The sequence below is a fragment of the Oncorhynchus gorbuscha genome, linkage group LG21, assembly GCF_021184085.1.
Source record: "Oncorhynchus gorbuscha isolate QuinsamMale2020 ecotype Even-year linkage group LG21, OgorEven_v1.0, whole genome shotgun sequence".
In the NCBI taxonomy this organism is placed as follows: Eukaryota; Metazoa; Chordata; class Actinopteri; order Salmoniformes; family Salmonidae; genus Oncorhynchus; species Oncorhynchus gorbuscha.
Window position 1 is genome coordinate 8,113,566 of NC_060193.1, and position 27,230 is coordinate 8,140,795.

General features: G+C 50.9%; 1 protein-coding gene across 9 annotated transcripts in view; it reads right to left on the reverse strand.

Moving 5' to 3' along the window:
- The window catches only part of mark2b (MAP/microtubule affinity-regulating kinase 2b), a 102,030-nt gene that overhangs the window by 18,600 nt on the left and 56,200 nt on the right, over window positions 1–27,230 (reverse strand). For 4 of the 9 annotated variants that reach the window (XM_046318790.1, XM_046318787.1, XM_046318785.1 and 1 more), the window contains exons 14-18: window positions 24,950–25,035; window positions 18,174–18,335; window positions 14,620–14,738; window positions 8,946–9,084; window positions 82–108 (exon numbers count right to left, since the gene is read on the reverse strand). In XM_046318790.1, coding sequence (XP_046174746.1) covers window positions 82–108; window positions 8,946–9,084; window positions 14,620–14,738; window positions 18,174–18,335; window positions 24,950–25,035 — 533 coding nt within the window. The remainder of the gene's footprint in view (window positions 1–81; window positions 109–8,945; window positions 9,085–14,619; window positions 14,739–18,173; window positions 18,336–24,949; window positions 25,036–27,230) is intronic. The other 5 variants (XM_046318791.1, XM_046318788.1, XM_046318789.1 and 2 more) reach the window with 2 other exon arrangements.

A 27,230-nucleotide genomic window follows, 5' to 3' on the forward strand; every position in this document is an offset into this window, starting at 1 on the left:
TCTATATAAATATATATAATCTGTAAATATCAAATGAAGACCAAAAAAGGGGTTATTATAGTGGGTGATGTAGTTGCCTACCTTCTCAGAAATCTGAAGGAGAGATTTCTACAAAAACAAAACACAAATAAAATAAATATATAAATATATATATATGTACATTGACTGACAAGTTGTTTCACAAGAGTAGATTTATCAACAGAGAACAATGTGTGCATCCCAAATGGCACCCTATATAGTACACTACTGAGCCCTGGTCTAAAGTAGTGCACTATATAGGGAATAGGGTGCCAGCTCTGGTCTAAAGTAGTGCACTATATAGGGAATAGGGTGCCAGCTCTGGTCTAAAGTAGTGCACTATATAGGGAATAGGGTGCCAGCTCTGGTCTAAAATAGTGCACTATATAGGGAATAGGGTGCCAGCTCTGGTATAAAGTAGTGCACTATATAGAGAATAGGGTGCCAGCTCTGGTCTAAAGTAGTGCACTATATAGAGAATAGGGTGCCAGCTCTGGTGTAAAGTAGTGCACTATATAGGGAATAGGGTGCCAGCTCTGGTCTAAAGTAGTGCACTATATAGGGAATAGGGTGCCAGCCCTGGTCTAAAGTAGTGCACTACATAGGGAATAGGGTGCCAGCTCTGGTCTAAAGTAGTGCACTACATAGAGAATAGGGCCCTGGTCTAAAGTAGTGCACTATATAGAGAATAGGGTGCCATTTGGGACTCAAAATGTATTCAGCATTTAACTGTCTAACTGAGTCTGTTACTATAGCTGTGGGATTCAGGATTCAAAAACCAACTAAATCCTGTAATATAATATTTACATTATTTATTTTACATAGAAAACCCCCTTGAAAATATCAAAATAAACTTTGAATAATATATATTTTTAATGCAACTATTTGACAACACCAATAAAATGCTGCATCACAGTTGAATGAGTTTATCAGACGAGTGAAGAGGAATTCAGGGGGACTTTAATACTGGATGGCACCAATGATGTGTGTAAAACCCTGGATGACTGGCAGGGGGCGCCGTAAAACACAAAACCTTACACCTTCTGTGTAAGCCAATCAGACGGCTGGGTTCAGCAGCGTCGGATGAAGACATGGTCTCCGGCCACTGAGGCATTCCATAGGCGGGATATTCAGATTCCTGTGTTCAAGAACATTGAACGGTCTCCATTGAAGCCACCACACAGCCATCTTCATGGTCCCCCTCCATTGAAGCCACCACACAGCCATCTTCATGGTCCCCCTCCATTGAAGCCACCACACAGCCATCTTCATGGTCCCCCTCCATTGAAGCCACCACACAGCCATCTTCATGGTCCCCCTCCATTGAAGCCACCACACAGCCATCTTCATGGACCCCCTCCATTGAAGCCACCACACAGCCATCTTCATGGTCCCCCTCCATTGAAGCCACCACACAGCCATCTTCATGGTCCCCCTCCATTGAAGCCACCACACAGCCATCTTCATGGTCCCCCTCCATTGAAGCCACCACACAGCCATCTTCATGGTCCCCCTCCATTGAAGCCACCACACAGCCATCTTCATGGTCCCCCTCCATTGAAGCCACCACACAGCCATCTTCATGGTCCCCCTCCATTGAAGCCACCACACAGCCATCTTCATGGTCCCCCTCCATTGAAGCCACCCCACAGCCATCTTCATGGTCCCCCTCCATTGAAGCCACTACACAGCCATCTTCATGGTCCCCCTCCATTGAAGCCACCACACAGCCATCTTCATGGTTCCCCTCCATTGAAGCCACCACACAGCCATCTTCATGGTTCCCCTCCATTGAAGCCACCACACAGCCATCTTCATGGTCCCCCTCCATTGAAGCCACCACACAGCCATCTTCATGGTCCCCCTCCATTGGAAGCTATTTATTAACGTCTACATGTGTTTTTGCCAAGTTATATTATTATATATTATATAATTATATATTATATTATTATTATTATATGAAAGACACCTTAATGCAGACTGTTAAAATACCTGTGAACATAAAAATAGAAAATTGCAAAAAAATAGTCTTACATTTTTTTTTATACTAATGTTACTGTCCCCATGACAACAAATACATACTTAAAACACATGTAATATTGTCCTAGCAACATTTTATTGAAATAATCTAGAATTCCATTCGTATTGGGGGAATGCTTCTTCAAAGCCTCTCATAGGCCTCGACAGAACATCAGCAATCCAGGGTTGACACACGTCATTGGTTGGCACTGTTTCCCCTACATAGTGTACTACTACTATAATCTACTCTGGGTTGAAAGTAGTACGTTATATCGGGAATAGGAAGACATTTGGGACGCAAAGACTTCGTTATAATGGCTTTTAAAATTTGCAAACGTGCAAATGAACATTTCCAAATGAACATCCAAACAACTATTAAAAAAAAGGTACACCCATGATGTTTGGGGTGGGAATTTAATAAACAAACAAACCCCTTTAATGTCAAATGGAATGTTCTGAGACACAAGAGAGAGGTCCAGGACTGAACCAAATAAATATGGGTTTGTGAGGTGGTTTCGAATGTTAAAATGAGACACTTTGGGAGGGTAAACGCCCTACTTGGCTGTAGGACAGGTGGTGAGGTCAGGTCATGCGATACACCGGTAGACGGTCTGTGTGTTATTTGAAACCTTAATAAAACACACAGGGCTCCAGAGCGCGAGCTTCTCCTTTCAGCCAACACACAGAGCTCCAGAGCGCAAGCTTCTCCTTTCCGCCAACACACAGGGCTCCAGAGCGCAAGCTTCTCCTTTCAGGCAACACACAGGGCTCCAGAGCGCGAGCTTCTCCTTTCAGGCAACACACAGGGCTCCAGAGCGCGAGCTTCTCCTTTCCTGCCAACACACAGAGCTCCAGAGCGCAAGCTTCTCCTTTCAGCCAACACACAGAGCTCCAGAGCGCAGGCTTCTCCTTTCAGCCAACACACAGGGCTCCAGAACACGAGCTTCTCCTTTCCTGCTAACACACAGAGCTCCAGAGCGCGAGCTTCTCCTTTCAGCCAACACACAGGGCTCCAGAACACGAGCTTCTCCTTTCCTGCTAACACACAGGGCTCCAGAACGCGAGCTTCTCCTTTCAGCCAACACACAGGGCTCCAGAACGCGAGCTTCTCCATTCCGCCAACACACAAGGCTCCAGAGCGCGAGCTTCTCCTTTCAGCCAACACACAGGGCTCCAGAGCGCGAGCTCCATTCCGCCAACACACAGGGCTCCAGAGCGCGAGCTTCTCGTTTCCGCCAACACACAGGGCTCCAGAGCGCGAGCTTCTCCTTTCCGCCAACACACCGGGCTCCAGAGCGCGAGCTTCTCCTTTCCGCCAACACACAGGGCTCCAGAGCGCTACCAATGCAACTAAATATTTTCCTGTGCGACCTTGAGTTGTACTCTGGGAACATTGTGCGACTACGGAAAAAATTAGCCCAAATAATAACTGCTGTAATGATAAGGCTTCGCTGTAGTTTCAGAGCGCCCACGACTAACACTACCGCCGACCAACACTACCCTGGACCAACACTACCCTGGACCAACACTACCCTGGACCAACACTACCCCGACCAACACTACCCTGGACCAACACTACCCTGGACCAACACTACCCTGGACCAACACTACCCTGGACCAACACTACCCTGGACCAACACTACCCTGGACCAACACTACCCTGGACCAACACTACCCCGACCAACACTACCCCGACCAACACTACCCTGGACCAACACTACCCTGGACCAACACTACCCGGACCAACACTACCCTGGACCAACACTACCCTGGACCAACACTACCCTGGACCAACACTACCCTGGACCAACACTACCCCGACCAACACTACCCCGACCAACACTACCCTGGACCAACACTACCCTGGACCAACACTACCCTGGACCAACACTACCCCGGACCAACACTACCCCGGACCAACACTACCCCGGACCAACACTACCCCCGACCAACACTACCCCGGACCAACACTACCCCGACCAACACTACCCTGGACCAACACTACCCCGACCAACACTACCCCGGACCAACACTACCCCGGACCAACACTACCCCGACCAACACTACCCCGACCAACACTACCCTGGACCAACACTACCCCGACCAACACTATCCTGGACCAACACTACCCTGGACCAACACTAGATTTGACCCATATTACCAACACTACCCCGGACCAACACTACCCTGGACCAACACTACCCCCGACCAACACTACCCTGGGCCATCACTACCCTGGACCAACACTACCCTGGACCAACAATACCCCGACCAACACTACCCCGACCAACACTACCCTGGACCAACACTACCCTGGACCAACACTACCCCGACCAACACTACCCTGGACCAACACTACCCTGGACCAACACTACCGCGACCAACACTACCCCGACCAACACTACCCTGGACCAACACTAGATTTGACCCATATTACCAACACTACCCCGACCAACACTACCCCGACCAACACTACCCCCGACCAACACTACCCTGGACCAACACTACCCTGGACCAACACTACCCTGGACCAACACTACCCCGACCAACACTACCCTGGACCAACACTACCCTGGACCAACACTACCCCGACCAACACTACCCTGGACCAACACTACCCTGGACCAACACTACCCTGGACCAACACTACCCTGGACCAACACTACCCTGGACCAACACTACCCTGGACCAACACTACCCTGGACCAACACTACCCTGGACCAACACTACCCCCGACCAACACTACCCTGGACCAACACTACCCTGGACCAACACTACCCTGGACCAACACTACCCCGACCAACACTACCCTGGACCAACACTACCCTGGACCACACACTACCCTGGACACTACCCCGACCAACACTACCCTGGACCAACACTACCCTGGACCAACACTACCCTGGACCAACACTACCCTGGACCAACACTACCCTGGACCAACACTACCCTGGACCAACACTACCCCGACCAACACTACCCTGGACCAACACTACCCCGACCAACACTACCCTGGACCATCACTACCCTGGACCATCACTACCCTGGACCAACACTACCCTGGACCAACACTACCCCGACCAACACTACCCTGGACCAACACTACCCCGACCAACACTACCCTGACAAACACTACCCTGGACCAACACTACCCTGGACCAACACTACCCTGGACCAACACTACCCAGACCAACACTACCCTGGACCAACACTAGGTCTGACCCATATTACCAACGCACCATTTTAATCTTCCTCGAGCGGATCGCATGTTATACTCATAGACCCGGTCGTGGGCCGTTCTAAAACGACTCACACGTCGACAACCATTTATTTAGACTTTGTTCGGTCACGTTACCTCATTGGCTAGATGGTAACTATAACAACAGTATATCCACAGATATAAATGTAGCTCCTTCAGGAGCTCAATGATCATAGCAATGAATGAATGAATGACAGATCTCTGGCATGACATCATCACAAACCTGACGTTTGTTTTTTAAAGAGACAGTGTACAATTTTCACTGTAAATGTGTCAATCGTGCCTTTGCATAATGTAGAAGCCTAATGTTCCACACAGGTATTCTTCTTCGATAATAAACCAAGGTATTTACAGTGGTACATGTTCGTTTCTGGGGCTCAACATGTGCTTCAAAAGAAGCTGCAATTCATATAGGCCGTACCTCAACGTGTGTGTGTGTGTCTGTGTGTGTGTCTGTCTGTGTGTATCTGTGTGTGTGTCTGTGTGTATATGTGTGTGTGTCTGTGTGTATCTGTGTGTGTGTCTGTGTGTATCTGTGTGTGTGTGTCTGTGTGTAATCCCTCTCACCCCCCCCCCCCTTTAAGATTTCGATGCACTATTGTAAAGTGACTGTTCCACTGGATGTCATAAGGTGAATGCACCAATTTGTAAGTCGCTCTGGATAAGAGCGTCTGCTAAATGACTTAAATGTAATGTAAATGTATGTGTGCGTGCGTGCGTGTCTGTGTGCGTGTCTGTGTGTATGTGTGCGTATGTGTGCGTGTGTGTGTGTGCGTGCGTATGTGTGTGTGTCTGTGTGCGTGTCTGTGTGTATGTGTGCGTGTCTGTGTGCGTGTCTGTGTGTATGTGTGCGTGTCTGTGTGTGTGTGTGTGTGTGTGTGTGAAAGAAACAGAGGCCGCTAAGTCTCTGTGAGCAAATATGAGAGGGAAAGAGAGCACTGTGTGAGACAGCTGTGTATGAGAGAGAGAGAGGCAGAGCGAGAGAGAGAGAGAGGCAGAACGAGAGAGAGAGAGAGGCAGAACGAGAGAGAGGCAAAGTGAGGCAGAGCGAGAGAGAGAGGCAGAACGAGAGAGAGGCAGAGTGAGGCAGAGCGAGAGAGAGAGCGAGGTAGAGTCAGAGAGTGAGAGAGAGAGGCAGAGTGAGAGAGAGAGGCAGAACAAGAGAGAGAGAGGCAGAGTGAGAGAAAGAGGCAGAGTGAGAGAGAGAGGCAGAGTGAACGAGAGAGAGGCAGAGCGAGCGAGAGAGGCAGAGCGAGCGAGAGAGGCAGAGCGAGCGAGAGAGGCATAGCGAGAGAGGCATAGCGAGAGAGGCATTACGAGAGAGGCATAGCGAGAGAGAGGCATAGCGAGAGAGAGGCATAGCGAGAGAGAGGCATAGCGAGAGAGGCATAGCGAGAGAGAGGCATAGCGAGAGAGAGTCATAGCGAGAGAGGCATAGCGAGAGAGGCATAGCGAGAGAGGCATTACGAGAGAGGCATAGCGAGAGAGGCATTACGAGAGAGGCATAGCGAGAGAGGCATTACGAGAGAGGCATAGCGAGAGAGGCATAGAGAGAGAGGCATAGCGAGAGAGGCATAGCGAGAGCGGCATTACGAGAGAGACATTACAAGAGAGGCATAGCGAGAGAGAGGCAGAGCAAGAGAGAGTGAGAGGCAGAGCGAGAGAGAGTGAGAGGCAGAGCGAGAGAGAGTGAGAGGCAGAGCGAGAGAGAGTGAGAGGCAGAGCGAGAGAGAGTGAGAGGCAGAGCGAGAGAGAGTGAGAGGCAGAGCGAGAGAGAGTGAGAGGCAGAGCGAGAGAGAGTGAGAGGCAGAGCGAGAGAGAGTGAGAGGCAGAGCGAGAGAGAGTGAGAGGCAGAGCGAGAGAGTATGTGCAGTGTGTGTGTCAAGGTGTCCTCACCAGTGGTATTTATAGTTGTGGTAAAGTGATACCTCTGCTGTAACCATGACTACTGTCGCTACGGAGGAGGAGACATCTTACAGCAAAGTGTGTCTGTGTGTTGTGTGGCAGGAACACATACATACAGGAGGGACTCACAGGGTAGGTATAGGACAGGAGAGGGACTCACGGGGTAGGTAGAGGACAGGAGAGAGACAGGGTAGGTAGAGGACAGGAGAGACTCACAGAGTAGGTAGAGGACAGGAGAGAGACTCACTGGGTAGGTAGAGGACAGGAGAGAGACTCACTGGGTAGGTAGAGGACAGGAGAGGGACTCACTGGGTAGGTGGAGGACAGGAGAGGGACTCACTGGGTAGGTAGAGGACAGGAGAGACTCACAGAGTAGGTAGAGGACAGGAGAGAGACTCACTGGGTAGGTAGAGGACAGGAGAGAGACTCACTGGGTAGGTAGAGGACAGGAGAGAGACTCACTGGGTAGGTAGAGGACAGGAGAGAGACTCACTGGGTAGGTAGAGGACAGGAGAGAGACTCACTGGGTAGGTAGAGGACAGGAGAGAGACTCACTGGGTAGGTAGAGGACAGGAGAGAGACTCACTCGGTAGGTAGAGGACAGGAGAGACTCACAGGGTAGGTAGAGGACAGGAGAGACTCACTGAGTAGGTAGAGGACAGGAGAGAGACTCACTGAGTAGGTAGAGGACAGGAGAGAGACTCACTGGGTAGGTAGAGGACAGGAGAGAGACTCACTGGGTAGGTAGAGGACAGGAGAGACTCACTGGGTAGGTAGAGGACAGGAGAGAGACTCACTGGGTAGGTAGAGGACAGGAGAGAGACTCACTGGGTAGGTAGAGGACAGGAGAGACTCACAGGGTAGGTAGAGGACAGGAGAGACTCACTGGGTAGGTAAAGGACAGGAGAGGGACTCACTGGGTAGGTAGAGGACAGGAGAGACTCACAGGGTAGGTAGAGGACAGGAGAGGGACTCACTGGGTAGGTAGAGGACAGGAGAGACTCACTGGGTAGGTAGAGGACAGGAGAGACTCACTGGGTAGGTAGAGGACAGGAGAGAGACTCACTGGGTAGGTAGAGGACAGGAGAGGGACTCACTGGGTAGGTAGAGGACAGGAGAGAGACTCACTGGGTAGGTAGAGGACAGGAGAGGGACTCACTGGGTAGGTAGAGGACAGGAGAGAGACTCACTGGGTAGGTAGAGGACAGGAGAGACTCACTGGGTAGTTAGAGGACAGGAGAGAGACTCACTGAGTAGGTAGAGGACAGGAGAGGTGATGTCATTCAGAATTAAAGACCAGTCAGTCAATCAGTCTGTCCAGCCAGTCAGTCGGTCAGTCAGTCTGGTCGGTCAGTTAGTCTGTCCGGTCAGTCAGTCTGTCCGGTCAGTCAGTCTGGTCAGTCAGTCAGTCTGGTCAGTCAGTCAGTCAGTCTGGTCAGTCAGTCTGGTCAGTCAGTCAGGTCAGTCAGTCAGTCTGGTCAGTCAGTCAGTCAGTCAGTCAGTCAGTCAGTCAGTCAGTCAGTCAGTCAGTCAGTCAGTCAGTCAGTCAGTCTGGTCTGTCCGGTCAGTCAGTCTGGTCAGTCAGTCTGTCCAGTCAGTCAGTCAGGTCAGTCAGTCTGTCTGGTCAGTCAGTCAAAACCCCAGACTACCTCCCTCCCCTTCTCTCCCCTCCTCTCTCACTCACCAACCCCATTTCATCTCAACTTTGTCCTCCGCTCCACCTCCCTCCTCCACCTTGTCTCACCTGCGTACGAATTTGGAGGTGAACTTGGAGAAGATACCGGTGGCCCCAGGTCTTCTGGTCTGGCTGTTGCCGTGGCTGAGGGAGGGGGAGACTGGCGCCCCCGGAGAACCCTGCTGGTCTCTGGCACCTCTCTGCTGTCCTGTGAGAGGGAGGGAGGGAGGAAGGGAAGTTAGAAAAGTGGCTGAGGGAGGGGGAGCCCCGCAGTAAGGAGAACCCTGCTGGTCTCTGGCACCTCTCTGCTGACCGTCCCAGTTAGAGGCCCCTCTCTGCTGACCGTCCCAGTTAGAGGCCCCTCTCTGCTGACCGTCCCAGTTAGAGGCCCCTGTCTGCTGACCGTCCCAGTTAGAGGCCCCTCTCTGCTGATCGTCCCAGTTAGAGGCCCCTCTCTATTGACAGTCCCAGTAAGAAGCCCCTCTCTATTGACCGTCCCAGTAAGAGGCCCCTCTCTATTGACCGTCCCAGTAAGAGGCCCCTCTCTATTGACCGTCCCAGTAAGAGGCCCCTCTCTATTGACCGTCCCAGTAAGAGGCCCCTCTCTGCTGACCGTCCCAGTTAGATGACCGTCCCAGTTAGAGGCCCCTCTCTGCTGACCATCCCAGTTAGAGGCCCCTCTCTGCTGACCGTCCCAGTTAGAGGCCCCTCTCTGCTGACCGTCCCAGTTAGAGGCCCCTCTCTGCTGACAGTCCCAGTTAGAGGCCCCTCTCTGCCGACCGTCCCAGTTAGAGGCCCCTCTCTGCTGACCGTCCCAGTTAGAGGCCCCTCTCTGCTGACCGTCCCAGTTAGAGGCCCCTCTCTGCTGATCGTTCCAGTTAGAGGCCCCTCTCTGCTGACCGTCCCAGTTAGAGGCCCCTCTCTGCTGACCGTCCCAGTTAGAGGCCCCTCTCTGCTGACCGTCCCAGTTAGAGGCCCCTCTCTGCTGACCGTCCCAGTTAGATGACCGTCCCAGTTAGAGGCCCCAATCTGCTGACCGTCCCAGTTAGAGGCCCCTCTCTGCCGATCGTCCCAGTTAGAGGCCCCTCTCTGCTGACCGTCCCAGTTAGATGACCGTCCCAGTTAGAGGCCCCTCTCTGCTGACCGTCCCAGTTAGAGGCCCCTCTCTGCTGACCGTCCCAGTTAGAGGCCCCTCTCTGCCGATCGTCCCAGTTAGAGGCCCCTCTCTGTCCCAGTTAGAGGCCCCTCGCTCCCCAGTTAGAGGCCCCTCTCTGCTGACCGTCCCAGTTAGAGGCCCCTCTGATCGTCCCAGTTAGAGGCCCCTGCTGACCGTCCCAGTTAGAGGCCCCTCTCTGCTGACCGTCCCAGTTAGAGGCCCCTCTCTGCCGACCGTCCCAGTTAGAGGCCCCTCTCTGACCGACCCTCTCTGCTGACCGTCCCAGTTAGAGGCCCCTCTCTGCCCGTCCCAGTTAGAGGCCCCTCTCTGCCGAGAGGCCGTCCCAGTTAGAGGCCCCTCTCTGCTGACCGTCCCAGTTAGAGGCCCCTCTCTGCTGACCGTCCCAGTTAGAGGCCCCTCTCTGCTGACCGTCCCAGTTAGAGGCCCCTCTCTGCTGACCGTCCCAGTTAGAGGCCCCTCTCTGCTGACCGTCCCAGTTAGAGGCCCCTCTCTGCTGACCATCCCAGTTAGAGATAAAAACATTTAAACTGACAGCGACACCAGCAGCACAGCAGATGAGTGTGATGCAGACCATCAGAGATAACAAGAGAACCAGAGTACCAGAAAACTACAGGGTACCAGAGAAGCACAGAGTACCACAGAGAAGCACAGAGTACCAGAGAGAACCACAAAGAACCAGAGAACCAGAAAGAACCAGAGAAGCACAGAGAACCAGATGAGTGAGAACCACAGAGTACCAGATGCCACAGAGAAGTATCAGACACAGAGAACCAGAGAACCACAGAGTACCAAAGAGAGTATCAGAGAACCAGAGTACCAGAGAGAGTATCAGAGAACCAGAGAGAGTATCAGAGAACCAGAGAGAGTATCAGAGAACCAGAGTACCAGAGAGAGTATCAGAACGACAGAGTACCAGAGAGAGTATCAGAGTACCACAGAGAGTATCAGAGAACCAGAAGAGTATCAGAGAACCAGAGTAAGAGAACCAGAGTACCAGAGAGAGTATCAAAAACACACCAGAGAAGAGAAACACAGAGAACCAGAGAGTATGAGAGTACCAGAGAAACACAAGAGTACCAGAGAACAGAGAGAGTATCACAGAGTACCAGAGAGAGTATCAGAACGAACAGAAGAGTACCAGAGAGAGAGTATCAGAGAACCAGAGAGAGTACCAGAGAACAGAGAAACACAAGAGACCAGAGAAACACAAGAGTACCAGAGAAACACAAGAGTACCAGAGAACCACAAGAGTACCAAAGAGTATCAGAGAAACCAAGAGAATCAGAGAAACACAAGAGTACCAGAGAGAGTACAAGAGTACCAGAGAGAGTATCAGAGAACCAGAGAGAACAAGAGTACAGAGTATCAGAGAAACAGAGTACAAGAGTACCAGAGAGAGTATCAGAGAAACACAAGAGAACCAGAGAAACACAAGAGTATCAGAGAAACACAAGAGTACCAGAGAAACACAAGAGTACCAGAGAAACACAAGAGTACCAGAGAAACACAAGAGTATCAGAGAAACACAAGAGTACCAGAGAGAGTATCAGAGAAACACAAGAGAACCAGAGATAACACAAGAGTACCAGAGAGAGTATCAGAGAAACACAAGAGTACCAGAGAACCAGAGAGAGTATCAGATTAACACAAGAGTACCAGAGAAACAAGAGAGACAGAGAACAGAGAAGTATCAGAGAAACACAAGAGTACCAGAGAAACACAAGAGTACCAGAGAGAGTATCAGAGAAACACAAGAGTATCAGAAACGACAGAGTACCAGAGAGAGTATCAGAGAAACACAAGAGTACCAGAGAGAGTACCAGAGAAACACAAGAGTATCAGAGAAACACAAGAGTACCAGAGAGAGTATCAGAGAAACACAAGAGTACCAGAGAACCAGAGAACGACAGAGTACCAGAAGAGTACAGAGAAGAGTACCAGAGAGAGTATCAGAGAAACACAAGAGTACCAGAGAAACACAAGAGTACCAGAGAGAGTATCAGAACGACAGAGTACCAGAGAGAGTATCAGAGAAACACAAGAGTATCAGAGAAACACAAGAGTACCAGAGAGAGTATCAGAGAAACACAGAGTACCAGAGAAACACAAGAGTACCAGAGAGAGTATCAGAGAAACACAAGAGTATCAGAGAAACACAAGAGTACCAGAGAAACACAAGAGTACCAGAGAGAGTATCAGAACACAAGAGTACCAGAGAGAGTATCAGAGAAACACAAGAGTACCAGAGAAACACAAGAGTACCAGAGAGTATCAGAGAAACACAAGAGTACAGAGAAACCAAGAGTACCAGAATCAGAGAAACCAAGAGTACCAGAGAGAGTACCATCACAAACCAACCTAAGAACCAGTACAATTGAAACACAAGTACCAGAGAGTATCAGAGACAAGTACCAGAGGTCGTATCAAGAAACACAAGAGTACCAGAGAAACACACGTGTATCAGAGAAACACAAGAGAACAAGAAACACAAGAGTACCTGAGAAACAAAATAACACAAGAGTATAAAAACACAGAGTACCAGAGAACCAGAGTACCACAGATAACCAGAGTACCACAGATAACCAGAGAACCACAGATAACCAGAGTACCACAGATAACCACAGAGTACCAGAGAACCAGAGTACCAGAGAACCACAGAGTACCAGAGAACCACAGAGTACCAGAGAACCACAGAGTACCAGAGAACCAGAGAACCACAGAGTACCAGAGAACCAGAGAACCACAGAGTACCAGAGAACCACAGAGTACCAACCAGATAACCACAGAGTACCAGAGAACCAGAGAACAGAGTACCAGAGAACCAGAGAGTACCAGAGAACCAGAGAGTACCAGAGAACCACAGAGTACCAGAGAACCCATGGGACAGAGTACCAGAGAACCATCACGGTCACCTAATAATCCCCAGTTTAAATTGGCTCATTCATCCCCCTGAATAAGAGTCGTCTGCTAAATGACTTAAATGTAAATGTAAACCACAGAGTACCAGAGAACGGATAAATAACAGAGTACCAGAGAACAGAGAAACAGAGAACCACAGAGTACCAGAGAACCAGAGAAACCACAGAGTACCAGAGAACCACAGAGTACCAGAGAACCACAGAGTACCAGAGAACCAGAGAACCACAGAGTACCAGAGAACCAGAGAACCACAGAGTACCAGAGAACCACAGAGTACCACAGATAACCACAGAGTACCAGAGAACCACAGAGTACCAGAGAAGAGAACCACAGAGTACCAGAGAACCAGAGAACCACAGAGTACCAGAGAACCACAGAGTACCAGAGAACCAAATGAGAACCACAGAGTACCAGAGAACCAGAGAACAGAGTACCAGAGAACCAGAGAACCACAGAGTACCAGAGAACCACAGAGTACCAGAGAACCACAGAGTACCAGAGAACCAGAGAACCACAGAGTACCAGAGAACCACAGAGTACCAGAGAACCAGAGAACCACAGAGTACCAGAGAACCAGAGAACCACAGAGTACCAGAGAACCAGAGAACCACAGAGTACCAGAGAACCACAGAGTACCAGAGAACCAGAGAACCACAGAGTACCAGAGAACCACAGAGTACCAGAGAACCAGAGAACCACAGAGTACCAGAGAACCAGAGAACCACAGAGTACCAGAGAACCACAGAGTACCAGAGAACCAGAGAACCACAGAGTACCAGAGAACCAGAGAACCACAGAGTACCAGAGAACCACAGAGTACCAGAGAACCACAGAGTACCAGAGAACCACAGAGTACCAGAGAACCACAGAGTACCAGAGTACCAGAGAACCACAGAGTACCAGAGAACCACAGAGTACCAGAGAACCACAGAGTACCAGAGTACCAGAGAACCACAGAGTACCAGAGAACCACAGAGTACCAGAGTACCAGAGAACCACAGAGTACCAGAGTACCAGAGAACCACAGAGTACCAGAGAACCACAGAGTACCAGAGAACCACAGAGTACCAGAGTACCAGAGAACCACAGAACCAGAGAACCACAGAGTACCAGAGAACCAGAGAACCACAGAGTACCAGAGAACCACAGAGTACCAGAGTACCAGAGAACCACAGAACCAGAGAACCACAGAGTACCAGAGAACCAGAGAACCACAGAACCAGAGAACCACAGAGTACCAGAGAACCAGAGAACCACAGAACCAGAGAACCACAGAGTACCAGAGAACCACAGAGTACCAGTGAACCACAGATAACCAGAGTACCACAGAGTACCAGAGAACCACAGAGTACCAGAGAACCACAGAGTACCAGAGAACCACAGAGTACCAGAGAACCACAGAGTACCAGAGAACCACAGAGTACCACAGAGTACCAGAGTACCACAGAGTACCAGAGTACCACAGAGTACCAGAGAACCACAGAGTACCAGAGAACCACAGAGTACCAGAGAACCACAGAACCAGAGTACCAGAGAACCACAGAGAACCAGAGTACCAGAGAATCACAGGTGTGCTTCAGTAGCTTCAACCTGATCACCGCGGAGCTGGAACAACGTGTGGGGAAGTATAATAACATGTAATATTACCTGCGTGGAAGGTGCTGCGAATGGCCACCCCCCGGGAGAAGTTGGTCCGGTCCGTCACCGCGGAGCTGCTGATGTTGTGGGCTGAGGGGGACGCGCCAGGTGGTCTCTGGTGGGGAGTGCTGTTAGGAGACGGAGAGAGGTGAAGATGGAGAGGAGGAGATGGATGATTGGATTAGAGTAGTGAACTTGTATATAAACATTTGGATCGCACACACACACACACACACACACACACACACACACACACACACACACACACACACACACACACACACACACACACACACACACACACACACACACACACACACACACACACACACACACACACACACACACACACACACACACACACACACACACACACACACACACACACACACACACACACAAAGCCTGGGCTGCGTTCAGTAGGTACAAAACGATACAAACATTACAACTAAACAATAAGAACAACTAATTAATTGAGTCTTATTTCTATTATTTTGTCAACAGTTTTCTTCTGTTTTGTGCGTTCTGTACCCTGCGTTGCTAAGGGGTCTCCAGGAAACAACCCAACATAACTGCACACAGACACACACTGTGTAGTGTATTTTGGACAACACAAGTCTACATAATATGTGATAGTTGGTATATATGAAATATGTGCAACTCCAGCAGTGGCCTATCAGTATCGAGGGAGACCTGGAAACACCTAAAGAATATTTAAAAAACAGATGGGGTAAGGGACAGTTTATTAGTTATATCTACCAGAGTCATACAGGCCTACCGCTACAGTCGGATAATGTAGTTATATCTACCACGGTCATACAGGCCTACCGCTACAGTCGGATAATGTAGTTATATCTACCAGTCATACAGGCCTACCGCTACAGTCGGATAATGTAGTTATATCTACCACGGTCATACAGGCCTACCGCTACAGTCGGATAATGTAGTTATATCTACCATTCATACAGGCCTACCGCTACAGTCGAATAATGTAGTTATATCTACCAGTCATACAGGCCTACCGCTACAGTCGGATAATGTAGTTATATCTACCACGGTCACAGTACTACCGCTACAGTCGGATAATGAAGTTTGTTTGTCTAAGGGGACACTACGGCTTTTTAAAATGCCAACAAGACACAAAAACCTTTTCTGTTGACAGTTTTGAAGCGCCAGTGAACGGGTCCTTTACTTGGCATGTATACGAATGGTGCTTCTGAAGCGGGACTAACGTCCACCTCTTGGCATTACGGCTCCAAAGGATGCACATTTTTCCAAATAAAATTCAGATTTTGCATTTTCGTAGCAGGTTAGGAGAACTTCCGCAGTAGGTTGACAAAACCTGGATCCCTTCTAGCCATGACTATCACTAGGTGACCAGAACTGTCAATAAAAATAATCTCGAGCTTGCCTGCGCGCAGACCACTCTCTCCTAAAACAATAAGTATGTAAATGTCTTTACCAAGACATTTAGAAGAAAGAAAACAAGGAATCGACTCCTAAGATTCAGTATTTTTGGAATGGATGAGACTGATTAGTTGCTGTACTTCGAGAACACAACAACAACAACAAACAGAACAACAACAACAAAAAGAACAACAACAACAAAAGGAACAACAACAACAACAACAAAAAGAACAACAAAAAGAACAACAACAACAACAAAAGGAACAACAACAACAACAACAACAAAGTTTCCATTTGGGATTTTTCTTAACGTTAAACATCCCAATTTCGTTTAAACTTTCACAACCCTACTTCAAACATCTGTCAATAATTTGCGAATCCATTCTTGGATGCCATTATAAAGACATTGTCTGAATCACTAAATGGACTGTCGCTCCCCAAAAGAAGACAACGGTACCAATTTATTTTCTAAATGTATCAACTTCAAAATGTCCCTGGATATATTAATTAAAGAACACCTAACTTTACAAGACTCAAGCTACTCCTGTCAGCCACAGCAGCAACGACAAATTCCAAGGGTTCATCTTTCAGATACAAAAGACGCAACTGACTGGAGTAATGTTTCCTATACACATTAGGGCATTAAAAAAATCATAATCGCACAGTGAATTTAAGAAATACGTTTTTCAAATGTTCAGAACAAACTGTAAACTAATAGAAACATCACCATGTTAAGATATTAGTAAATATGTATATATTATTTCGGTACTTAGTTGTATTAGTAGTTGTAGCAGAGGTTCAAATATATATTTGGACACTTGAAAATGAGATTGTGCACATCAAGAGATTTCATTCTTCAAAATGTCAAATAAGATAAATGCTACGGTACGACTGGGTCAATCTGGCGTTGGTTGGGTGAGAGGACAGATATTACAACATGGAAGCATTGATCATTCAGTCAGAAAACTCCCTCCCTTCACTCTCTCAGGCTCTTTCTCAATCATATTGTCTCAATTGCTTGCATCCTATCTCCTCGTCTTCTTCTGAAAACCCAATGGAGAAGAAGGTCAGAAGGGGTGAGGACCTTCTCCTCCAATATGGTTGAGGAGGCGAGGAATCACCAAAAGACAAATTGAGAAAGAGCACACCAAGGGTTTATACATTTTCCACTGTCCCTCCCCCTCTCTCCACTGTCCCACCTTCCGACTGTCCCTCCCTCCCCCCTTCCCACTGTCCCTCCCTCCCCCCTCTCTCCACTGTCCCACCTTCCCTCTCCACTGTCCCTCCCTCCTTCCCACTGTCCCTCCCTCCTTCTCCACTGTCCCTCCCTCCTTCCCCACTGTCCCTCCCTCCTTCCCCACTGTCCCTCCCTCCTTCTCCACTGTCCCTCCCTCCTTCCCCACTGTCCCTCCCTCCTTCTCCACTGTCCCTCCCTCCTTCCCCACTGTCCCTCCCTCCTTCCCCACTGTCCCTCCCTCCTTCCCACTGTCCCTCCCTCCTTCCCACTGTCCCTCCCTCCTTCTCCACTGTCCCTCCCTCTCTCTCCACTGTCCCTCCCTCTCTCTCCACTGTCCCTCCCTCTCTCTCCACTGTCCCTCCCTCTCTCTCCACTGTCCCTCCCTCTCTCTCTACTGTCCCTCCCTCTCTCTCCACTGTCCCTCCCTCTCTCTCCACTGTCCCTCCCTCTCTCTCCACTGTCCCTCCCTCTCGCTCCACTGTCCTTTCCCACTGTCCCTCCCCCTCTCTCCACTGTCCCACCTTCCTTCCCCACCTTCCCACGGTCCCTCCCGACCTTCCCACTGTCCCTCCCTCCCCACCTTCCCACTGTCCCTCCCTCCTTCTCCACTGTCCCTCCCCACTTTCCCTCCCCCTCTCTCCACTGTCCCACCTTCCCACTGTCCCTCCCACCTTCCCACTGTCCCTCCCCACCTTCTCCACTGTCCCTCCCTCCTTCTCCACTGTCCCTCCCTCCTTCTCCACTGTCCCTCCCTCCCTCCTTCGCCACTGTCCCTCCCTCCCTCCTTCTCCACTGTCCCTCCCTCCCTCCTTCTCCACTGTCCCTCCCTCCCTCCTTCTCCACTGTCCCTCCCTCCCAGACCCGGGGTTTCAGGGAGGGGGTCTAGCAGGGTGTAGTAAGGGGGTTAGAGGCCACTTGCCTGGGCCGGTGGTGCAGTGCGTGGAAGTCAGGGCCGGGAGGCGGACAGGGGTGGTTGGAGGTGGACAGGGACTTGTGTTGGCGGGGACGGGAGGAAGAGGAGGAAGAGGAGAGGATGGCAGCAGCAGACGAGGTGGAGGCTCGGGACCCAGGGGTGTTCAGGCTGGTAGGGGGAGGGGAGCGCCCGCCCGACACACACACACACATGCATGACAGGAGTGTGTGAGGGCGGGCAGGGCGTGGATGGGATAAGCATGGTTAGGAGCAGCAAAACATAACACTTTCAGCATAGGGGAGGGAGAGAAGGGGAGGGAGAGAAGGGGAGGGAGAGAAGGGGAGGGAGTAGGTGAGGGAGAGAAGGGGAGGGAGTAGGGGAGGGAGAGAAGGGGAGGGAGAGAAGGGGAGGGAGTAGGTGAGGGAGAGAAGGGGAGGGAGTAGGGGAGGGAGAGAAGGGGAGGGAGAGAAGGAGAGGGAGAGAAGGGGAGGGAGTAGGTGAGGGAGAGAAGGGGAGGGAGAGAAGGAGAGGGAGAGAAGGGGAGGGAGAGAATGAGAGGGAGAGAGGTGGGGAAGGAGAAAGGGAGGGAGGAGGGGAGGGAGAGAAGGAGAGGGAGAGAGGTGGGAAGGAGAAAGGGAGGGAGGAGGGGAGGGAGAGAAGGAGAGGGAGAGAGGTGGGAAGGAGAAAGGGAGGGAGGAGGGGAGGGAGAGAAGGAGAGGGAGAGAGGTGGGAAGGAGAAAGGGAGGGAGGAGGGGAGGGAGAGAAGGAGAGGGAGAGAGGTGGGAAGGAGAAAGGGAGGGAGGAGGGGAGGGAGAGAAGGAGAGGGAGAGAGGTGGGAAGGAGGAAGGGAGGGAGGAGGGGAGGGAGAGAAGGGGAGGGAGAGAAGGAGAGGGGAGAGAGAGGTGGGAAGGAGAAAGGGAGGGAGGAGGGGAGGGAGAGAAGGGGAGGGAGAGAAGGAGAGGGAGAGAGGTGGGAAGGAGAAAGGGAGGGAGGAGGGGAGGGAGAGAAGGGGAGGGAGAGAGGTGGGAAGGAGGAAGGGAGGGAGGAGGGGAGGGAGAGAAGGAGAGGGAGAGAGGTGGGAAGGAGAAAGGGAGGGAGGAGGGGAGGGAGGAGGGGAGAGGACAGAAGGAGAGGGAGGAGGGGAGAGGACAGAAGGAGAGGGAGAGAGGTGGGAAGGAGGAAGGGAGGGAGGAGGGGAGAGGACAGAAGGAGAGGGAGGAGGGGAGAGGACAGGAGTAAAAGAGTGGAAATAGACTAACAAATACAGGGGAGCAGAAGTAGAGAGTTGTTGACAAGAGCTTAAACACACACACACACACACACACACACACACACACACACACACACACACACACACACACACACACACACACACACACACACACACACACACACACACACACACACACACACACACACACACACACACACACACACACACACACACACACACACAGAGAAAGAGAGGAGGTTCAATGGAGGTCAAAGCAACAGACTGCTGATTACATAGTGACAGAACAGCCATACATAGCCAAAAGAAGAGGACAGACAGACAGACAGGGATTAGCATGGTTTGTGGTGGGGAAATAACTGTATTTATTCAGGCTGAGGACTGGAGGTTGTGTGTGTGAAGACTACTAGAGGCAGTCTGCAGATCTTTACAACACCACAGTTAATATTCCATCACTAATCCCTTTATACAGAGAGAGAGAGAGAGAGACAGAGAGATGGGAGGGGGAGGGAGGAGAGGGGAGGGAGGGAGGGGAGAGAGGGGTGGAAGGATGGGGGAGAGGGGGGGGGGAGTGGGGGAGGACAACTCCACACTGTATTTAGGTTAATGACATGACATGGGATGTGTCCAAAACGCCACCCTATATAGTGCACTACTTTAGACCAGGGCCCTATTCCCTATATAGTGCACTACTTTAGACCAGGGCCCTATTCCCTATATAGTGCACTACTTTAGACCAGGGCCCTATTCCCTATATAGTGCACTACTTTAGACCAGGGCCCTATTCCCTATATAGTGCACTACTTTAGACCAGGGCCCTATTCCCTATATAGTGCACTACTTTAGACCAGGGCCCTATTCCCTATATAGTGCACTACTTTAGACCAGGGCCCTATTCCCTATATAGTGCACTACTTTAGACCAGGGCCCTATTCCCTATATAGTGCACTACTTTAGACCAGGGCCCTATTCCCTATATAGTGCACTACTTTAGACCAGGGCCCTATTTCCTATATAGTGCACTACTTTAGACCAGGGCCCTATTCCCTATATAGTGCACTACTTTAGACCAGGGCCCTATTCCCTATATAGTGCACTACTTTAGACCAGGGCCCTATTCCCTATATAGTGCACTACTTTAGACCAGAGCCCTATTCCCTATATAGTGCACTACTTTAGACCAGGGCCCTATTCCCTATATAGTGCACTACTTTAGACCAGGGCCCTATTCCCTATATAGTGCACTACTTTAGACCAGGGCCCTATTCTCTATATAGTGCACTACTTTAGACCAGGGCCCTATTCCCTATATAGTGCACTACTTTAGACCAGAGCCCTATTCCCTATATAGTGCACTACTTTAGACCAGGGCCCTATTCCCTATATAGTGCACTACTTTAGACCAGAGCCCTATTCCCTATATAGTGCACTACTTTAGACCAGAGCCCTATTCCCTATATAGTGCACTACTTTAGACCAGGGCCCTATTCCCTATATAGTGCACTACTTTAGACCAGGGCCCTATTCCCTATATAGTGCACTACTTTAGACCAGAGCCCTATTCCCTATATAGTGCACTACTTTAGACCAGAGCCCTATTCCCTATATAGTGCACTACTATACAGCGGGTCAGGTGCCGTTTGAGACACACCCACGTATCAAATCAACATCGAAAGAGTCACTTAAATTCCTTTAAGTCTAATGACACCTTATTCCCTATATAGTGCACTACTATAGACCATGAGCCATGGAGGGTTAGTGCTCCATGTAGGGCTAGTGCTCCATGGAGGGTTAGGGTTAGTGCTCCATGGAGGGTTAGTGCTCCATGGAGGGTTAGTGCTCCATAGAGGGTTAGGGTTAGTGCTCCATGGAGGGTTAGTGCTCCATGGAGGGTTAGGGTTAGTGCTCCATGGAGGGTTAGTGCTCCATGGAGGGTTAGTGCTCCATGGAGGGTTAGGGTTAGTGCTCCATGGAGGGTTAGTGCTCCATGGAGGGTTAGTGCTCCATGGAGGGTTAGGGTTAGTGCTCCATGGAGGGTTAGGGTTAGTGCTCCATGGAGGGTTAGGGTTAGGGCTCCATGGAGGGTTAGGGTTAGTGCTCCATGGAGGGTTAGGGCTCCATGGAGGGTTAGTGCTAGTGCTCCATGGAGGGTCAGGGTTAGTGCTCCATGGAGGGTTAGGGTTAGTGCTCCATGGAGGGATAGGGTTAGTGCTCCATGGAGGGTTAGGGTTAGTGCTCCATGGAGGGTTAGTGCTCCATGGAGGGTTAGTGCTCCATGGAGGATTAGGGCTAGTGCTCCATGGAGGGTTAGGGTTAGTGCTCCATGGAGGGTTAGGGTTAGTGCTCCATGGAGGGTTAGGGTTAGTGCTCCATGGAGGGTTAGGGTTAGTGCTCCATGGAGGGTTAGTGCTCCATGGAGGATTAGGGTTAGTGCTCCATGGAGGGTTATGGAGGGTTAGTGTGCTCCATGGAGGGTTAGGGTTAGTGCTCCATGGAGGGTTAGGTGCTCCATGGAGGGTTAGGGTGCTCCATGGAGGGTTAGGGTTAGTGCTCCATGGAGGGTTAGTGCTCCATGGAGGATTAGGGTTAGTGCTCCATGGAGGGTTAGGGTTAGTGCTCCATGGAGGGTTAGTGCTCCATGGAGGGTTAGGGTTAGTGCTCCATGGAGGGTTAGTGCTCCATGGAGGGTTAGTGCTCCATGGAGGATTAGGGTTAGTGCTCCATGGAGGATTAGGGCTAGTGCTCCATGGAGGGTTAGGGCTAGTGCTCCATGGAGGGTTAGTGCTCCATGGAGGGTTAGGGTTAGTGCTCCATGGAGGGTCGGGGTTAGTGCTCCATGGAGGGTTAGTGCTCCATGGAGGGTCAGGGTTAGTGCTCCATGGAGGGTTAGGGTTAGTGCTCCATGGAGGGTCAGGGTTAGTGCTCCATGGAGGGTCAGGGTTAGTGCTCCATGGAGGGTCAGGGTTAGTGCTCCATGGAGGGTTAGTGCTCCATGGAGGGTCAGGGTTAGTGCTCCATGGAGGGTTAGGGTTAGTGCTCCATGGAGGGTCAGGGTTAGTGCTCCATGGAGGGTTAGTGCTCCATGGAGGGTCAGGGTTAGTGCTCCATGGAGGGTCAGGGTTAGTGCTCCATGGATGGTTAGGGTTAGTGCTCCATGGAGGGTTAGGGTTAGTGCTCCATGGAGGGTTAGTGCTCCATGGAGGGTTAGGGTTAGTGCTCCATGGAGGGTTAGGGTTAGTGCTCCATGGAGGGTCAGGGTTAGTGCTCCATGGAGGGTTAGGGTTAGTGCTCCATGGAGGGTTAGTGCTCCATGGAGGGTCAGGGAATAAGGTGTCATTTAAATGATGAAGCATGATAACCAGGGTGGAGAGCACTTCCACATTAGGTGAAACATACAATTCATAGATTTACAATCAAAACATTTTATAAGAATCATTTTAAAACGTGTCTGTTTAAGATGCTCATTTTATAACAACGAAGTCAATATGAAGTGAACTATTCAAAATAATGTGATTTGATTTTTATGATTCCAATGGGCAGAATTCACTGACTCAAACTCCACCCGTGGGTAATCCAGAGTGGACACATACAGCCTATGGCAGGTTGAAGTGTGTGTGTGTGTGTGTGTGTGTGTGTGTGTGTGTGTGTGTGTGTGTGTGTGTGTGTGTGTGTGTGTGTGTGTGTGTCTGAGTCTGTGTGTATGTGTCTGTGTGTGTGTGTGTGTCTGAGTCTGTGTGTATGTGTCTGTGTGTCTGTGTGTGTGTGTGTGTCTGAGTCTGTGTGTATGTGTCTGTGTGTGTGTGTGTGTCTGTCTGTGTGTGTGTCTGTGTGTGTGTGTGTGTGTCTGAGTCTGTGTGTATGTGTCTGTGTGTGTGTGCGTGTCTGAGTCTGTGTGTATGTGTCTGTGTGTGTGTCTGAGTCTGTGTGTATGTGTCTGTGTGTGTGTGTGTGTCTGAGTCTGTGTGTATGTGTCTGTGTGTGTGTGTGTGTCTGAGTCTGTGTGTATGTGTCTGTGTGTGTGTGTGTGTCTGAGTCTGTGTGTATGTGTCTGTGTGTGTGTGTGTGTCTGAGTCTGTGTGTATGTGTCTGTGTGTGTGTGTGTGTCTGAGTCTGTGTGTATGTGTCTGTGTGTGTGTGCGTGTCTGAGTCTGTGTGTATGTGTCTGTGTGTGTGTCTGAGTCTGTGTGTATGTGTCTGTGTGTGTGTGTGTGTCTGAGTCTGTGTGTATGTGTCTGTGTGTGTGTGTGTGTGTGTGTCTGAGTCTGTGTGTATGTGTCTGTGTGTGTGTGTGTGTCTGAGTCTGTGTGTATGTGTCTGTGTGTGTGTGTGCGTGCATCCGTTTTAGCGAGAGAAGAGAACTGACAGTCGGAACAGTAGAGAGACAGCTAGTTGGCAGGGAGGGACAGTAGGGTACCGGCAGGGAGAGACAGTAGAGTACCGGCAGGGAGAGACAGCAGAGTACCGGCAGGGAGAGACAGTAGAGTACCGGCAGGGAGAGACAGTAGAGTACCGGCAGGGAGAGACAGTAGAGTACCGGCAGGGAGAAGGGAGAGACAGTAGAGTACCGGCAGGGAGAAGGGAGAGACAGTAGAGTACCGGCAGGGAGAAGGGAGAGACAGTAGAGTACCGGCAGGGAGAAGGGAGAGACAGTAGAGTACCGGCAGGGAGAAGGGAGAGACAGTAGAGTACCGGCAGGGAGAGACAGTAGAGTACCGGCAGGGAGAGACAGTAGAGTACCGGCAGGGAGAGACAGTAGAGTACCGGCAGGGAGAGACAGTAGAGTACCGGCAGGGAGACAGAGAGTACAGGGAGAGACAGTAGAGTACCGGCAGGGAGAGACAGGGAGGGAGACAGTAGAGTACCGGCAGGGAGGGACAGTAGAGTACCGGCAGGGAGAGACAGTAGAGTACCGGCAGGGAGGGACAGTAGAGTACCGGCAGGGAGGGACAGTAGAGTACCGGCAGGGAGGGACAGTAGAGTACCGGCAGGGAGAGACAGTAGAGTACCGGCAGGGAGAGACAGTAGAGTACCGGCAGGGAGAGACAGTAGAGTACCGGCAGGGAGAGACAGTAGAGTACCGGCAGGGAGAGACAGTAGAGTACCGGCAGGGAGAGACAGTAGAGTACCGGCAGGGAGAGACAGTAGAGTACCGGCAGGGAGAGACAGCAGAGTACCGGCAGGGAGGGACAGTGTTTCCTCTTAAAGAGACAGGTAGAAGAGAAGGGCGTGTGTCTGTGTGTCCATCTTTGCGTGTGTCAACCAGCCTGTCGTGTAGCCAGTAATCCTAGTCTACTAATTCTCGTCCAGCGATGGATGATTTTCACGCCCAGGAAGGCTCACCATCCCTGGGGAACAGCTGCATGCCGGCCTGGGCCAACTGGCAAGGAATGGCAACCAGAGCCAAGCTCTCTCAGTGTGTGTGTGTGTGTGTGTGTGTGTGTGTGTGTGTGTGTGTGTGTGTGTGTGTGTGTGTGTGTGTGTGTGTGTGTGTGTGTGTGTGTGTGTGTGTGTGTGTGTGTGTATGTGTGTGTGTGTGTGTGTGTGTGTGTACCTGTCCTTGCCGTTCTGTACCCCCTGGTCCAGCGAAGCTCTCTCAGTGAGAGGAGAGTTTCTGCTGCGACCCGACAATATGCTATTCTGTAGAGAGAGATTGAGGGGGAGAGAGAGACAAGAGAGGGAGGGGCAAGAGGACAGGGTATGTCAATGTCAACAACACATGAATCTAAACCATGCACTCATAACTCGACTGTGGAGTGGAGTGTGTGGAGTGGTGTGGTGTAGAGTGGAGTGGTGTAGAGTGGAGTGGTGTGTGTGGAGTGGTGTGTGTGGAGTGGTGTGGTGTAGAGTGGTGTGTGTGGAGTGGTGTGGTGTGGAGTGGTGTGGTGTGGAGTGGTGTGGAGTGGTGTGTGGAGTGGTGTGTGGAGTGGTGTGGAGTGGTGTGGAGTGGTGTGGTGTGGAGTGGTGTGGTGTGGAGTGGTGTTAGTGGAGTGGTGTGGAGTGGTGTAGAGTGGAGTGGAGTGGTGTGTGGAGTGGTGTAGAGTGGAGTGGAGTGGTGTGTGGAGTGGTGTAGAGTGGAGTGGTGTAGAGTGGTGTGGAGTGGTGTGGAGTGGTGTGGTGTGGAGTGGTGTTAGTGGAGTGGTGTAGAGTGGTGTGGAGTGGTGTGTGGAGTGGTGTAGAGTGGAGTGGAGTGGTGTGTGGAGTGGTGTAGAGTGGAGTGGTGTAGAGTGGTGTGGAGTGGTGTGGTGTGGAGTGGTGTGTGGAGTGGTGTAGAGTGGAGTGGTGTAGAGTGGTGTGGAGTGGTGTGGAGTGGTGTGGTGTGGAGTGGTGTTAGTGGAGTGGTGTAGAGTGGTGTGGAGTGGTATGGAGTGGTGTAGAGTGGAGTGGTGTAGAGTGGAGTGGTGTGGAGTGGTGTTAGTGGAGTGGTGTGGAGTGGTGTAGAGTGGTGTGTGTGGAGTGTGTGGAGTGTGTGGAGTGTGTGTGTGTGGAGTGGTGTAGAGTAGAGTAGAGTGGTGTGGTGTAGAGTGGAGTGGTGTAGAGTGGTGTGGAGTGGTGTGGAGTGGTGTTAGTGGAGTGGTGTAGAGTGGTGTGTGTGGAGTGTGTGTGTGTGGAGTGGTGTAGAGTAGAGTAGAGTGGTGTGGTGTAGAGTAGAGTGGTGTGGTGTAGAGTAGAGTGGTGTGGTGTAGAGTGGTGTAGAGTGTTGTAGAGTGGTGTGTGTGGAGTGGTGTAGAGTAGAATGGTGTAGAGTGTTGTAGAGTGGTGTAGAGTAGAATGGTGTAGAGTAGAGTGATGTGGTGTAGAGTAGAGTGGTGTGGTGTAGAGTAGAGGGGTGTAGAGTGTTGTAGAGTGGTGTAGAGTAGAGGGGTGTAGAGTGTTGTAGAGTGGTGTGTGTGGTGTGGAGTGGTGTGTGGAGTGTGGAGTGGTGGTGGTGTAGTGTGGTGTGTGTGGAGTGGTGTTAGTGGAGTGGTGTGGAGTGTGTGGAGTGAGTGGAGTGTGTGGAGTGTGTGGAGTGTGTGGAGTGGTGTGGTGTGTGTGTGGAGTGGTGTGGAGTGGTGTGGTGTGTGTGGAGTGTGTGTGTGGAGTGGTGTGGTGTGTGTGGAGTGGTGTAGAGTGGTGTAGAGTGGTGTGGTGTGTGTGGAGTGGTGGTGGTGAAATGGGAGTAGTGTGGTGTGTGTGGAGTGGTGTTAGTGGAGTGGTGTGTGTGGAGTGTTGTAGAGTGGTGTGGTGTTAGTGGAGTGGTGTGGTGAAGAGTGGTGTGGTGTGTGTGATGTGTGTGGAGTGGTGTGGTGTGTGTGGTGTGTGTGGAGTGGTGTGGTGTAGAGTGTTGTAGAGTGGTGTTAGTGGAGTGGTGTGTGTGGAGTGGTGTGGTGAAGAGTGGTGTGTGTGGAGTGGTGTGGTGTAGAGTGTTGTAGAGTGGTGTGGTGTAGAGTGTTGTAGAGTGGTGAAGAGTGGTGTGGTGTGTGTGGTGTGTGTGGAGTGGTGTGGTGTAGAGTGTTGTAGAGTGGTGTGGTGTAGAGTGTTGTAGAGTGGTGTGGTGTGGTGTGTGTGGAGTAGTGTGGTGTGTGTGGAGTGGTGTGGTGTAGAGTGTTGTAGAGTGGTGTGGTGTAGAGTGTTGTAGAGTGGTGTGTGTGGTGAAGAGTGGTGTGGTGTGTGTGGAGTGGTGTGGTGTAGAGTGTTGTAGAGTGGTGTGTGTGGAGTGGTGTGGTGTAGAGTGGAGTGTGTGGAGTGGTGTGGTGTGGAGTGGTGTGGTGTGGAGTGGTGTTAGTGGAGTGGTGTGGTGAAGAGTGGTGTGGTGTGTGTGATGTGTGTGGAGTGGTGTGGTGTGTGTGGTGTGT